General features: G+C 42.6%; 1 protein-coding gene across 2 annotated transcripts; it reads right to left on the minus strand.

Annotated features, from left to right (window-relative positions):
* Positions 1–608: 608 nt before the first annotated feature.
* Positions 609–12,971, minus strand: pkmyt1 (protein kinase, membrane associated tyrosine/threonine 1). Of its 2 annotated transcripts, none has more exons than XM_065008042.1 (8): positions 12,763–12,971; positions 9,886–10,376; positions 9,506–9,743; positions 8,922–9,213; positions 8,659–8,774; positions 7,329–7,501; positions 5,256–5,479; positions 609–1,401 (listed from the first exon to the last, which is right to left on the minus strand). In XM_065008042.1, the coding sequence occupies exons 1-8, from the start codon at positions 12,767–12,769 to the stop codon at positions 996–998; spliced, it is 1,947 nt and encodes a 648-aa protein (XP_064864114.1). In that variant the 5' UTR covers positions 12,770–12,971; the 3' UTR covers positions 609–995. The 2 variants fall into 2 exon arrangements, with proteins under 2 accessions (XP_064864114.1, XP_064864115.1); XM_065008043.1 differs by lacking the exon at positions 12,763–12,971 and adding an exon at positions 10,732–11,006.
* Between the last annotated feature and the right edge of the window lie 881 nt (positions 12,972–13,852).

The following is a 13,852-nucleotide window of genomic DNA, read 5'->3' on the forward strand; positions in this document are numbered from 1 at the left end:
TCGTTTCCATTAAATACTGTATGTAAAATTTGTCCTTCCAATTTGTTCAGTTCAAAGCAATAAACATCAATAGTGATGAAAACCTTGTTTAATTTATATTTGTTCAAGATAAACAATAATTCCACCCATGTCTTAATTTAAATAGATTTGTTTACAAAAATCGCATTCTCTAAAAAATAAAAGTGCTTTCATTGATAAATGTATTCTAGCAGAGGTAAATGGCAAATATTAACCATGTACGCTGTCTCTCTTGTAATTGATATAAGTCAACATTAAGTATTTTTACGTAAATTGTTACGGCTGTACCGTTTTAAAAACCCAATAATGCCGTAGGTCCATCAGACCCACGTTCATTGGGTGAATAACAAAAACATGAACACCACACAAGGGTTAAGCTTACACGCAGGTGTTCAGAGCATGCTAATTAGCACAGGTGGTCGCCTTCGTCTTCAGTAAACAAGTCCTGTAACATGGAGATATGGACATGTGGGAACCTTATGTCTAGATGTGTGTGAACTGCAATTATATTATTTTCAGTCAATCTTTGGGATGATAACCCCCCCCCATCTATGGATCACATGTAATCAATTGAGTATGAATAGACAGGATAAGCTTCCAACATCTATTTAATTGGCTTTGAGTCATGGATTATAGCAGTAAATATGAGCTATTAAACATTTTCTTGCCATCACCAAAATAGTTGATTGTGAATATACAAAGACATGAAAAGTTCATAACGGAATACTGTATATAATCACTTGACCCATTCTTTTAATGCAATCAATTACAAATTGAAGTAAGAACTTGTTAACTCATAAAAGCGGAACAAAATGGACAAATTTCAAGCAAAACAATTGTTTGAAACAGGCATTTTAAAAACAGAAACTGAGAACTATATAATTACACATGGCAATTCAGTCCAGTGGTTCTCCATCTATTACAATGTAAAGCCGGAGTTAGTATGTCGTTGTTCAACACAATTTACAGTCTCGTTCTCAGGGTTGTCCTTCCAACGTAGAAGTCGTCTCATCGAACAGACTGAGCAGGTTCTTTGGTTCAAAGCTGGGTCGAGGGAGGGGCTCTGAGCGGACCCAGTTCCGGACGGGCCATTGGGAAGTGTGTGTAGATGTGTTGTGCTGATTGTGTGCGTCCATGGACTGGTCTATCTGGCTGAGTCTGTGAGAGCCTGTGCCTTTGGGGGACCCTGTGAGTGCTGTCATTGTGTGGCGGGATCTGTCTGAGTGGATGCTGGAGGGTGTGTGTGCGAGGTTGAGGCTACGTGAAGGTGTGTGGATGTGACCAGAGTGTGTAGGGGTGTGGGCAGGACTGAGTTGATGGAATACTGGAGGTGAGTTCGGCAGAGGGGTGGAGGTGCTTCCCATGGATAGCCGGGATTTGATTCTGTTGAATGAGAAATTTGTGTGAATGTCAAAGGGCAATAATAAGTGAAATATAAGTTAAGCCTTTTTCTATTGAGTAACTGTGGCTGAAAGGATGGACAAAAGATTGATCTCACTATACTTTTTCAGCAGCAGTGCTAACATTGCATTTTATTTTAATATATTTTTTATTATGCCTATGTATGTTATGTTGTGAATTTGAACAAGAAATATGTCTCTCTTGTAGATTATTCTGACGTTTTTCGTATGATGTACCCTATGACTAATGAAAACTTTCTATGTCTCCATTGAGATTTAAAATAAGTGTTTAATACGCCTTATTTATACACTTTTGTAATATTTATGAAATGCATATTGTTATATTTGGTAGCACTTATTTGTTTTTCCTTTGCCTCCAACCCCCTTCGATGTGTAGAACGGATGTGGGTGGGGCCAGGTCCACGTAATGGTGCAACTTTCAAAAAATCCCAAAAGCTCTGACGAAGGCCGTGTGGCCGATACGTAAGCTTATTAAATATCGGTGATACTATCAAGAGCAGTGTGCGGTTTCCTTTTTCCTTCAATATATTTTTATTGTTGACTCTTTTAGCTTAACAGGTACAGTGGCGGACAAATATATTGCCACCCTTGCACTTTTCTTAACTTAAGGCACACCTGTTAATTGAAAAGCACCTTCAGTGCTCGGTTGTCTCCGCCAAGTCTGTCCCTAAACAATTTGATTTGCTGGTTTTACACATTACAAACTTTCAAATAACCCTTTGTTGACTGTGTCTGGGTGTTATCAGCCACCACCAGCACCGGCCTGTACTCTAAATGCCCTAAGCTCTCTTCTGGCCCCTTCCACCAGCTGCCAAACTAACCCGGATTCAGATGACCATTCTACCCATGCTAGACTACGGAGACGAAATTTATAGATGGGAAGGTAAAGGTGCTCAAGAGGCTAGATGTTCTTTACCATTCGGCCATCAGATTTGCCACCAATGCTCCTTACAGGACAGATCACTGCACTCTATACTCCTCTGTAAACTGGTCATCTCTGTATACCCGTTGCAAGACCCACTGGTTGATGCTTATTTATAAAAACCCTCTTAGGCCTCACTCCGCCCTATCTGAGATATCTACTGCAGCCCTCATCCTCCACATACAACACCCGTTCTGCCAGTCACATTCTGTTAAAGGTCCCCAAAGCACACATCCCAGCGACTGGAACGAGCTGCAATAAACACTCAAAATTGACAGTTTTATCTAAATCATGGACACTCTTACTGACAGTTGTGGCTGCTTCGCATGATGTATTGTTGTGTTTACCGTCTTGCCCTTTGTGCTGTTGTCTGTGCCCAATAATGTTTGTATCATGTTTTGTGCTGCTGCCATGTTGTGTTGCTGCCATGCTGTTGTGTCTTAGGTCTCTCTTTATGTAGTGTTGTCTCTTGTCGTGATGTATACATTTTTTTTTTCAGCCCCCGTAGCCCTTTTGGTAGGCCGTCCTTGTAAATAAGAATTTGTTCCAAAGTTTTGGGACTGGGGGGGCAGTATTGAGTAGCTTGGATAATAAGGTGCCCAGAGTAAACTGCCTGCTACTCAGGCCCAAAAGCTAGAATATGCATATAATTAGTAGATTTGGATAGAAAACACTGAAGTTTCTAAAACTGTTTGAATGATGTCTGTGAGTATAACAGAACTCATATGGCAGGCAAAAACCTGAGAAAAAAATCCAACCAGGAAGTGGGAAATTTGAGGTTTGTAGTTTTTAAGTCATTGCCTATCGAATATACAGTGTCTATGGGGTCATATTGCACTTCCTAAGGCTCCCACTAGATGTCAACAGTCTTTAGAACCTTGTGAAGAAGGAGAGACTAAGAGCTGATTGAGTCAGGGGTCTGGCAGAGTGCCATAAGCTCAGTCTCGCGCGTGCCCGTGAGGGTTAGCTGCATTCCATTGCATTTCTAAAGACAAAAGGAAATGTCCGGTTGAAACATTATTGAAGATGTATGATAAAAACATCCTAAAGATTGATTCTATACATCGTTTGACATGTTTCTACGACCTGTTATATAACTTTTTGGACTTTGTCTGAACTTTCGCCTGGACATGCCCGTGCCTCGTGAGAAACAAAAAGGTGTTTGGACAAATTATGGACTTTATCAAACAAAACAAACATTTATTGTGGAACTGGGATTCCTGGGAGTGCATTCTGATGATCAAAGGTAAGTGAATATTTATAATGCTATTTCTGACACCTCTCCTTCTTTGGAAAATGGCAGTATGTTTTTCTGTGGCTAGGTGCTGACCTAACATAATCGTTTGGTGTGCTTTTGCCGTAAAGCCTATTTGAAATTGGACACTGTGGCTGGATTTACAAGAAATGTATCTTTAAAATGGTGTAGAATACATGTATGTTTGAGGAATTTTAATTATGGGATTTCTGTTGTTTTGAATTTGGCGCCCTGCAATTTCACTGGCTGTTGGCGAGGTGGGACGCTACCGTTCCACATATCCCAGAGAGGTTAACCGACTTGCCTAATAAGATATATATATATATTTTTTTTAAAGCTGGTTGAGAGCGTGCCAAGTGTGCAAAGCTGTCATCAAGGCAAAGAGTGACTACTTTGAATAATCGCAAAAATAAAATAAATGTTGAGTTGTTTAACACTTTTTTGGTTACTATGATTCCATGTGTGTTATTTGGTCTTCATTATTAATCTACAACATAGAAAATAATAAAAATAAAGAAAAACCATTGAATGAATAGGTGTCCAAACTTTTGACTGATACTGTACATTATCCAGCGACAGTAAAGTAGTCTGAGTGTACAAAACATTAGGAACACCTTCCTAATATTGACTTGCACCCACTTTTGCCTCAGAACAGCCTCACTTCATTGGGCATGGATTCTAAACGGTGTCGAAAGCGTTCCCCACGGATGCTAGCCAATGTTGACTCCAATGCATCCCACAGTTGTGTCAAGTTGGCTGGTAGTGGATCACTACTCTAAATAGCTCGTTCCATCTCATCCCACAGATGCTCAACTGGATTGAGATCTTGTGACTGGGCAGGCCACTGCAGTAAGCTGAATTCAAAGACATGTTCATGGAACCATTCCTGGACAATACTAGCCTTGTGGCATAATCCTGCTGAAAAAAACTGAGTTGCAGATGGATACACTACCGCCATGAAGGGATGCACCTGATTAGCAATGATGTTCAGATATCCTGTGGCATTCAAACTGGCTCCACTTTCATCAAGGGGCCCAATGTGTGCCATGAAAACATCCCACATCACCAGCCTGCAATGTTGATAACCACTTGAGTAAATGCTTTTCTCCATACCCTAGTCCACCCATCAGCAGGAACCCAGATTCCAACCAGGCAATGTTTTTCCAATTCTCCATGGGCTACTGTTTTCATTCCTTAGCCCACTGCAATCGCAGTTTCTTGTTTTTTTGCTGAAAGAAGTGGAACTCTAAGGTCCAGCAGTGTTGTGGTTCTTGACAGACTCAAACCGGTGCGCATTGCATCTCCTACCATACCCCGTTCAAAGACAGTAAAATCTTTTGTCTTGCCCATTCACACTCTGAATGGCAAACATACATCACTGTCTCAAAAATACCTTTTAACCCCTTCATCTACACCGATTGAAGAGTATTTAACAATAAGGGATCATCGCTTTCATTTGGTCAGTCTCATGGAAAACACATGTGTCCTAATGTTTTGTACACTCAGTGTATATGAATATGCAGAAAAAGGGACAATGAGGTTGCATTAAATGGAGAACTCCCTCCCAATCAATATCTCAAATGCTCCCTCTCATTTGGATGTTATCTGGTCTCGTGTCAGTTCAGAGTTTGTCATTTACCTGTGAGAGAAGGTGGGGGAGTGCTCCGGGCCCAGGGCGTCGGGCAGAAACACCACGTCCTCGAGGCTGCCTGAGTCAGTGTGCATCATGATGGCACTGGGGGGCAGCATGAACTCCAGCTCCGAACTCTCCTTTGGAGGGGTGCACGGTGAAGGGGGCGTCCAGCGTGGAAGGAACGGGAGGTTGAGAGAGGAGAAGAGCCCCCAACCAGAGTATAAAATAGACTAAGAGAGAAAGGTAGAAGATACACAAGTTTATTTGAATAGAAGTACAAATCAAACAGGTCCATCTTGAACAACATTGAGAGTCTATCCACAGGGATGCAAACTGGTGAGGGCCCAAAAAGGAGACACTTATTTTGTGAAAAAATAAATTCCCTGCTTAGTGTGAAATGCAGGTTAACTAATTAAACAACAAATAATATGATTTACATGATCAGTCTGTGTGTAAAATAAATTTAAAAAACTTAAAGAAAGCAATCCAATGCTATTTGTTGCCCAGACTTTACAGCAAACGACACTGAAGTCTTGAGAAGAAAAAAAAACAATACACCAATATTGCAGTTAGCCATGACAGCCTTTATAATAGAACGTTTGTGACCACACATCTAAAATATTGCACTTGGGGAAAAACATCTTAAAAGTAGAAATAGAATGAAACTAACTAGCACTCTTTTTGCTCTATTATAGTGGCCACTATAGAAGATATCGATCAAGTGCACAGGCTACATGTGCAAAAATAATGTTCACGGAGTAAAATAAAACATAACAATCCACCTCACTCACACACAAGTGATACTGTCAAGTTCAACAACAAAAGCAATATTTTTGGACTACACTGCACATTACTACATTATACACTTTCTACCTGTGGACATGAGTTCCACAATGTGCCAGCAGAGCATGATACCCTTTGTTGGCATAATTGATATCTTTCAGGCAGAGAGTACACCTAGCATACCCCTTTTAATCCACTGTATTGAAAAAGTGAGAGAGGGAAAGTGTGTGGTGTTCCTTTCACCTCCATAGTGGCATCCAGCTTAAGCCAGGCCCAGCTTCAGCTACACTTGATCCCTGAATCCACTTGTTTAACAAGCAATGCCTCATTTTCAACTAATTCTCTCATTCTGAAAATAAACCACATACTGTAGATGGAAAACATTATTTCACAGATAGTTAGCTAGTTAAAATTTCACACAGATTGCCAGGGTCCCAGTAAGCAACTAAAGCGTTATAAATTGAGGAACGGAAAGGAGTCAAATACCAGTTAATACTATAGCGAATTGGTTAGGTTACTAACGTTAGCTCATCTGATGTTGTAACATTAGCTAGATAACGTTAGCTGTCTGACTTCATTAACCAACTAATTTTCACACCATAAACTCAATTATTTGATCAGTTAAGTTGGCTAATGTTGCTCAACATTTCTCTGGCTAGCTAACGGAGAATTCGATCCAGCTAGCAAGATACTTAACAATGCTAACAATACTTGTTCCACCACACTTTCTCCCTCACCTCAAACTTTCCAAATGCCAGTTGCTTTTCAAGTACGCTCCATCATCTTCTCACACCTGTCCCCGTGGTCAGGCTTCTCACCTACCTCTTCGTTATCATTCAGGGAACGTGCTGCTGTAACCGGCAAACTGCGTTTCTACTCTCTGCTGTCTTTCCAGAGCGCACGCTGATGTTGTAACTAGCAAATTGGTTGTTCCTTCTCTCTTCAGTCACGTGCTGCATTATGTTGTTATGTGAACAATTAGCTGAGCCTTGGATACAGCCAGTATTGCTCCAAAAGCACATCACTCGTTCGCTTACAGCCAGTAATGATCCAAAGCCACCCCCCACCCAAAATTCTCTCAATGGATCTATACGAATCATGTAGGTCACCTATTTTGGATTCAAAACGGCAAATTTTGCTGAAAGGTGACTAGTTTGCATCCCTGTATATCATAGCTACTTTATAATATATTTTATTATACTGGTTAGCAGTTGAGTTTGAACAAAATGTATTATTAAAATGGTTAAATCGCAGTTTAGAGGGAGGCGGAAAGTTATGGCGGCTGGGTTTACCAACCTGGCAGAAGGTGACTAGTGTGAGCAGGGTTTCGCGGAGGAAGAGGGAGACATGGCGCCTCCACCTGTGTCTCCTGACCACTGGCAGGGTGAGGAGCTCGGGCACGGTGGCCCTCACAGACTGCTCCGGGGCCAGCATCATCCGCAGCACAGTCTGTAGCTCCACTGACAGGCCTGGAAGTACACAGACAATAACGGGAAACAGAAAATTAAGATAAAAAGGATGACCCTAATAGGCATAAAATGTGAATGTCCAGACTCGAGACAAATTTGCCAGGTGCAAACCATATGAACAAAATTATTCCCTTACACTGATGCTCCCGATTGCTTTTCAATATTAGACAAACACATGGAAGGACATGACAGTGTGCAGGTTCATTTCACTGCTGAAAAGGAGGAGTACAAATCAAACAGGCAAATCTTGTATAACATTGAAAGTCAATCCAACATGCGTATCATATATATTTTCTTAAGACCTGGGGTCGTAGCCACAAAGCATTTCAGAGTAGAAAATTGGTTGTAAGTGCTAAGAGACATTTTACTCTACCCTATTTGGTTTAAAAAAAAAAAAACTAATTAAAAAAGAAGTTCTGCATGAGCTGTCCTAACCAGTTAAGTTACCAGCAGGTGTCTTGATAATTTAAAAAAGGCAGTGAGTCAGTGGTTCCTGTGTCACATGCAATTGCTTTGGATTTGTTGAAAGAATTGGATATTTCTAGGATATGATCAATCCATAAATAATCTAAAACTACATGCATCTCTTGGGCTTTTGACAATGATTTCACGAGGCCCATTTCATTAGGCAAAGAGATGGTGTCAGGCAAAAACTAGAAGCATAGAAGCATTTTACCATTGCAACATTTGTGTCAGGCAAAAATTATATTAAGCGTTTTATCATTGCAATATTTGATGTACAGTTACATTCAACGTGGTTGTCCGAAACGTGTTCACAGCTGGCGATGCCTTACCGCAATTGGGTATTTCCCATCATTTGTTAGAATATCAATGAGAGTCATCACCATCTTTCCTTTGCGGTACCTCAAACTGTTGTGATTAGCACCTGAGAAACTTTTATGAGGAGTTTTACTCCTGGCTCAGAGTTTGAGCAGTGTCTGAACATCATCCTAAAACCTACTCAGAGTTTAGTTTTTTTGTCTTAAAAACAGGTTAACAGGATTCCAAGTACCTTCTCTGAGATGCTTTGTGGATACGGTCTCAGATGTGTAAAAGCTGCCATTACCCATTATCTGTGTCATATTTAGAAGATTGTTAAATTGTAATTTTTTTTTAAAAAAAATGCCAATAAATATATTGTACAAAAAAACAACAACCTGCCATTACCATTGGTAAACTCCGCAGGTAGACGGCCTTGTCTGAGCTGCTGCCATCCCTCTCCCCTTTTGGCACCTCCATATTGCAAGCCAGCTCCAAGATGGACACGCCAAGACTGAGAGAAACAGGAAAGTCTCATTATTACTAATTGATTAGATATAAATCATGTTTTTTCCCCACCAGGTGCTCAAAGCACTTCACATCATAAAGGGGAATCACTTCCTCCATTATTAAGGAGTATAGGGAGCACCGGCATCATCACCTGAAAACATCAGCAGCAAGGCCATACTCGCCCCTCAGCAGCTCTGGGGCCATGTATCGGGGATCACCCTCCTGGACATCCTCCTTCTCCCTCCCCTTTCCCTCCGGCAGGCCAGCGGCGACTCCCTCCCCTCGGAGCTCCAGTGCTAGCCCAAAGTCTCCTAATTTGAGGCGGCCAGAGCGCGTCAGGAACACGTTGGCCGGCTTGAGATCCAGGTGGGCGAAGCCACGGGCGTGAAGGTGGTGCAGCGCCGAGAGGAGGTCGCACAGGTATGCCCACGCTGCAGGCTCATCTGTAGAGTAATGGGAGAAAAATTTGTCATTATGGACACACAGGGTTACATTCCTCAGGTATTGTTAGCACAGCCGTATTGTGTATCAGTGGCGGTCAGACAAAGTGTATCAACAGAAATCATCACACCCCAAATGTCATAGAAATAGGTGACAAGAACTATAAACAAATACAAAGAAACTCACATCAACTACATTTAATTTCACTGCTATTCACAAATCACATCCATAGAACAGTAGTATGCAACATATGATGTGTCACACAGTGCACCTTTCCAATTTTTACTGACTGACCTGGGCTGGATGGTTGGGCCTCGGCGTGCAGCAGCAGGCTGGTGCAGCACAGCTCCATCTGGATGTACAAGCGGCACCCCTCCTCCCAGGCTGCCACAAAGCCCAGGATGTGTGGGTGGGGGCACAGGCGCTCGTGGTTCTGGGCCTCCCGCATGCTCCTGTTGCGCTCACTGTTGCCCCTGAAGCGCTGGACTGAACGCTTGACAGCGTAGTGGTGCCCGTCCTGGAGGCTCAGCACCTGGGAAGCGGTCAAGTGGAGCTCTGAGATCTTGTTCTTGTGTTATTTAGGCTCTCCACATTAAAGATGTTGATAGATAAAATGTATCATGTCAATTATATTTTAATTTCCTGTGCATCCGTTTTGGACAGTTCCCACTAACCTTGTACACCTCACCGAAGGACCCTCTCCCCAGCAGGCCCAGGTTGGTGAAGCACTGGTTGAAGTAGGACTGCTGTCTGCCGGGGTCGTACAGCGACAGCGGAGGGGGAGATTTGATGAGGGAGTGGGAGAGGGGAGACCAGGGGGACGGGGGGCGCTGGGGGAAGACCCGGCTCAGAGGGGGGCAGCCCTTGGACGGGGGGCGCGGGGGTAGTGAGTGCGAGATATGGGCGGGAGTCGAGAGAGATGAGGTGGAGGATGAAGAGAAGGGGAGGCGGCGTTTCTTAAGGGAGAAGGACTGCTCAGCCTTGGAGAAGTGGGTGGGGAGGGGGAGAGGTGTGGTGGCAACTTTGGTTTCCAAGTACACAGACATGGCTTGGAGAAGTTGAGGGATCAATAAAGGAGCATTGGCCTGGGAAGTGACAGGGAAGGTAAGGTGACCGTAGGATCCTGAGTTTCTGAGTTTCTGAGCACAAGTTCTGAGATTCAGAGCTGAGAAAATAGAAAGGTCAACATTAGTGTGCTTTCAACATAGTCAAGACAAGATAATGTTGACATTGGGTGCAAAACGGATAACAAATCTGTAAAAGACAACCTAATCAAAGCCACTTTAGGTAGCTAACAATAATAGCCTGAACCACATGGGTGACGTCAGTCAAATACCCATTGACCAACTAAGCTGGCACAAATGTCATTGATTTTGTTTCTGGTAAATAAATTTAACGTTGTCAGCTAATAACTGTAGCCTTGCCATCGAGTTGGGTAATCTTAACGTTAACATTACATGGACATTGCATTATTCAATGTAAACAACAGCTAGCCAGCTCTCCAAAAGGAGTTTACTTACCAGACTGGACGAATTCTATCAAAATGAACAGCTTAATTCCAAGTGGCAGTCATCAACGTAGCTAATAGTAGCATTCTTATGACCAGAGAAACACGAAAGTCATCTTTAGATTAAAATATACTGGTTAACGTTCGATAGTTGGCAAATAGAGCTGGCTAGCTCCTATCCAAGTCAAGCACATTGTATTTCATGGAAAATATATGTTCCTGAACGACTTCCCCGCCTCAACCAAGTACGGTTAGCTGCAGCCCAATATGGCGACCGGAGGACTTCTTCTTTGATGAGGTTTAACTGCGGTTGGCATCCAATATATGTTGCATTACCGCCACCTACTAGACTGGAGTACAACTCCCTTATGCTTTGCTTGAAAAAAACAAATACCCTACCATCGAACACTACACTCACACATTTAAAAAAATAAAAAATAATAATAATAATTTAAAACACACCCTACTCCACCATTTAGTCCTACCTCATGCCAACAACTTGAAAGGATGTGACACCGTCACGTAACACACCCTGTAACTCTTCTGATGTCAAGTCTCGCACTGTAAATACTGCACGGCCAATTCAGACATCAGATTGACCATGCAACGCCTTTAAAGCAATTCTGCACCCATACTCCGTAGAATATGCAGCTGCCACCACCTCAATTTTCTGCGACTCACGTTCCATCCCTGCAGTAACGTTAACAACCATTGCTATAAAATGCTAAAAATCAAATTTGACTGAAATTTGTCACTTGCCGGCCTATCCCTCTGTACTGGTACAGATCTACTACTCACACCCCTCTCAGGATTCCTCCCCCTTGACCCATCTTCCTCTACTTTCTTCATTGCCTCAGCATATGACAACTTCTGCATTACTCTAACCTTGGAAACCTCAACCTGCCTCTCTCGCATGGGATATTTCTTATCCCCAGCTCCATGGGCATCCCTACAACTAACACTTTTTTTTAAAAAAAATTTAAAAAATGTATTACGTTCAATACCATTCATTCTTTACAACTCATAATTTTCATTCATACTCCAATAATGGTATTTTAATTTAACTAAACAAAAACCCCAAACAAAAGGAGCATCTTCCCTCCCCGTCATCCTACAAACTACCTTTCCTTATCTCCCCGTCCCTAATCTATCCCCTTACAAATCTAAATGAAACCCAGCCCTAAATCCCCCTTCCACCTCTCCCGGGCAGCATGCTGCCCCCACTTCCTCTCCTCCCTCTTCATCCTCCCCCTCAAATCTCCTTCCACCCTCCTCACGATCCCTTCCACCCCCCAATCTCTCCCGGTCTTCACCATGTTCTGCCTGGCTTCCCACAGCTCCCGAGAAGCCAGAGCAGAAACCTGGCCCTATCTGTCCCTCTCGCTCTCCCTACACCTCTCTCTAACCTGGCCCACGTCAATACAAAATCCCCTCTTACCAAACCTAACAACACCCATGCCCTAGCCCATACTACTCCGGCCAAGGCACAGTCCCAAAGGCATGGCGCACAGTCTCCTCCCTGCCACAAGAGGATCTTGGACAGGTGGGGCATTGCGCCAAACTATGCCGGTACATGATGGGATGTACCGGCAAGCACTTGTGGAGGCTCAACCAATTCAGGTCCTTGAGCCTGTTGTCCAGACATGTAAAGAACTCGGGAGTTTAGTCAGGAGTTTCTTTAGCAGTGTGCCACATCACTATGTTGGAAGTAGATCCACACATTAGGATGAAGTATTCTTCTAATCTAGTTATATTGCATAATTTTGTCTTATCAATATTAGGTATCAATGCATAAAACCAAGCTATCTTGAACATCAGTGTCATTTAATAATATGCAAGGGTGTTATAGTTGTCTGAATTTATCACGATGCAAGCCTGCTCATTGGAAATGAAACACTAGCAGTCCTTTTGCAATACAATATTAGCTTCACATTGAAACACCACTATTTTGGCTATTTATCATTCTTCAGCAGTAAGCAAAATTATTTCGTATTTTCATTATTTGTTTTTGCTTCAGCCTCTGTACAATGGATGAAAGCTTTACCTGTCATGCGTCCACAACGATGAAGCAGCAGACAAGCAATTTGAGAGAGGACCCCACATAAAATTATTCTGTCGGTGTCAGCTTAATTCACTAACAGGTACTGAAAAAATTACTGTTACTTATTTACTTGTTTATTATTCGTTTTAAATATTCACATTCTGGGATAGTTGTTCACTGAATTGCTAGCACTAGTTGATCATGCTGCTATATTGAGTACAATGACGTAGCTAGCAAGCATAAAAGCTAGCTTTGTTGATTTCGGCTACGTGATGATGCAGTTTCCTGTTTAGGTGAGAAGGGTGCAATTGCGGCCTGCAATTGGAGGAGTTCCTGCATGTGGATATTCCTGCATCTGCAGAAAGCCCTTTTATACTACTGTTGGTACATTTTTAAGCTAGTACAGGCGGGAGACGGGATCGCTCCAGTACAGTAGGTGGTGTTAATGCACAATAACGTTGGATGCCAGCCGCCGATAAACCCCACAGAAGGGGAGGAGGCGGCAATGGTAGCTAGCTATATACATATATACACACTGAGTGTACAAAATAGTGTGTACAACATATGAAGAACATATTCCTAATATTGAGTTGCAGATGGTGCAGTTGGCATACCAGGTGGTGATGCAGCCTGACAGCCTGACAGGATGCTCTCAATGGTGTATCTGTAGAACTTAGGTAGGGCTGTTACTGTGGCCATATTACTGTCACGCCAGCGGTCACGACTCATGATGGCAGTCAAATTCCACATGAACGTTTAGTCATGGTAATTAGGCATCTCCAAGCTCTGATGCTGCTGGTCATTAGCAGCCAACCAAACTTGCTAACTCACTGGTACTCAGCACTCCATTGTCCCTCTAATCACTCTGACATCAATGCAAATGTAATCAAAAATCTAGTCAAACACTTCATTAGAGCCCATGAGCTCATGTTGTGCAACATTTCTATAGGCTATGCAATTGCGTGAGAAAACCGAGACGATGGCCTCTATTAAATAGAGGAGATCCCATCAGCTTTCTATAGGCTAGGCCTACTATATTTATTTCTCAACTTTCCTAATATTAAGCACATTGCTGATCTTTACAACAGGAGCC

This window comes from Oncorhynchus nerka, linkage group LG23 (genome assembly GCF_034236695.1).
Source record: "Oncorhynchus nerka isolate Pitt River linkage group LG23, Oner_Uvic_2.0, whole genome shotgun sequence".
Lineage (NCBI taxonomy): Eukaryota > Metazoa > Chordata > Actinopteri > Salmoniformes > Salmonidae > Oncorhynchus > Oncorhynchus nerka.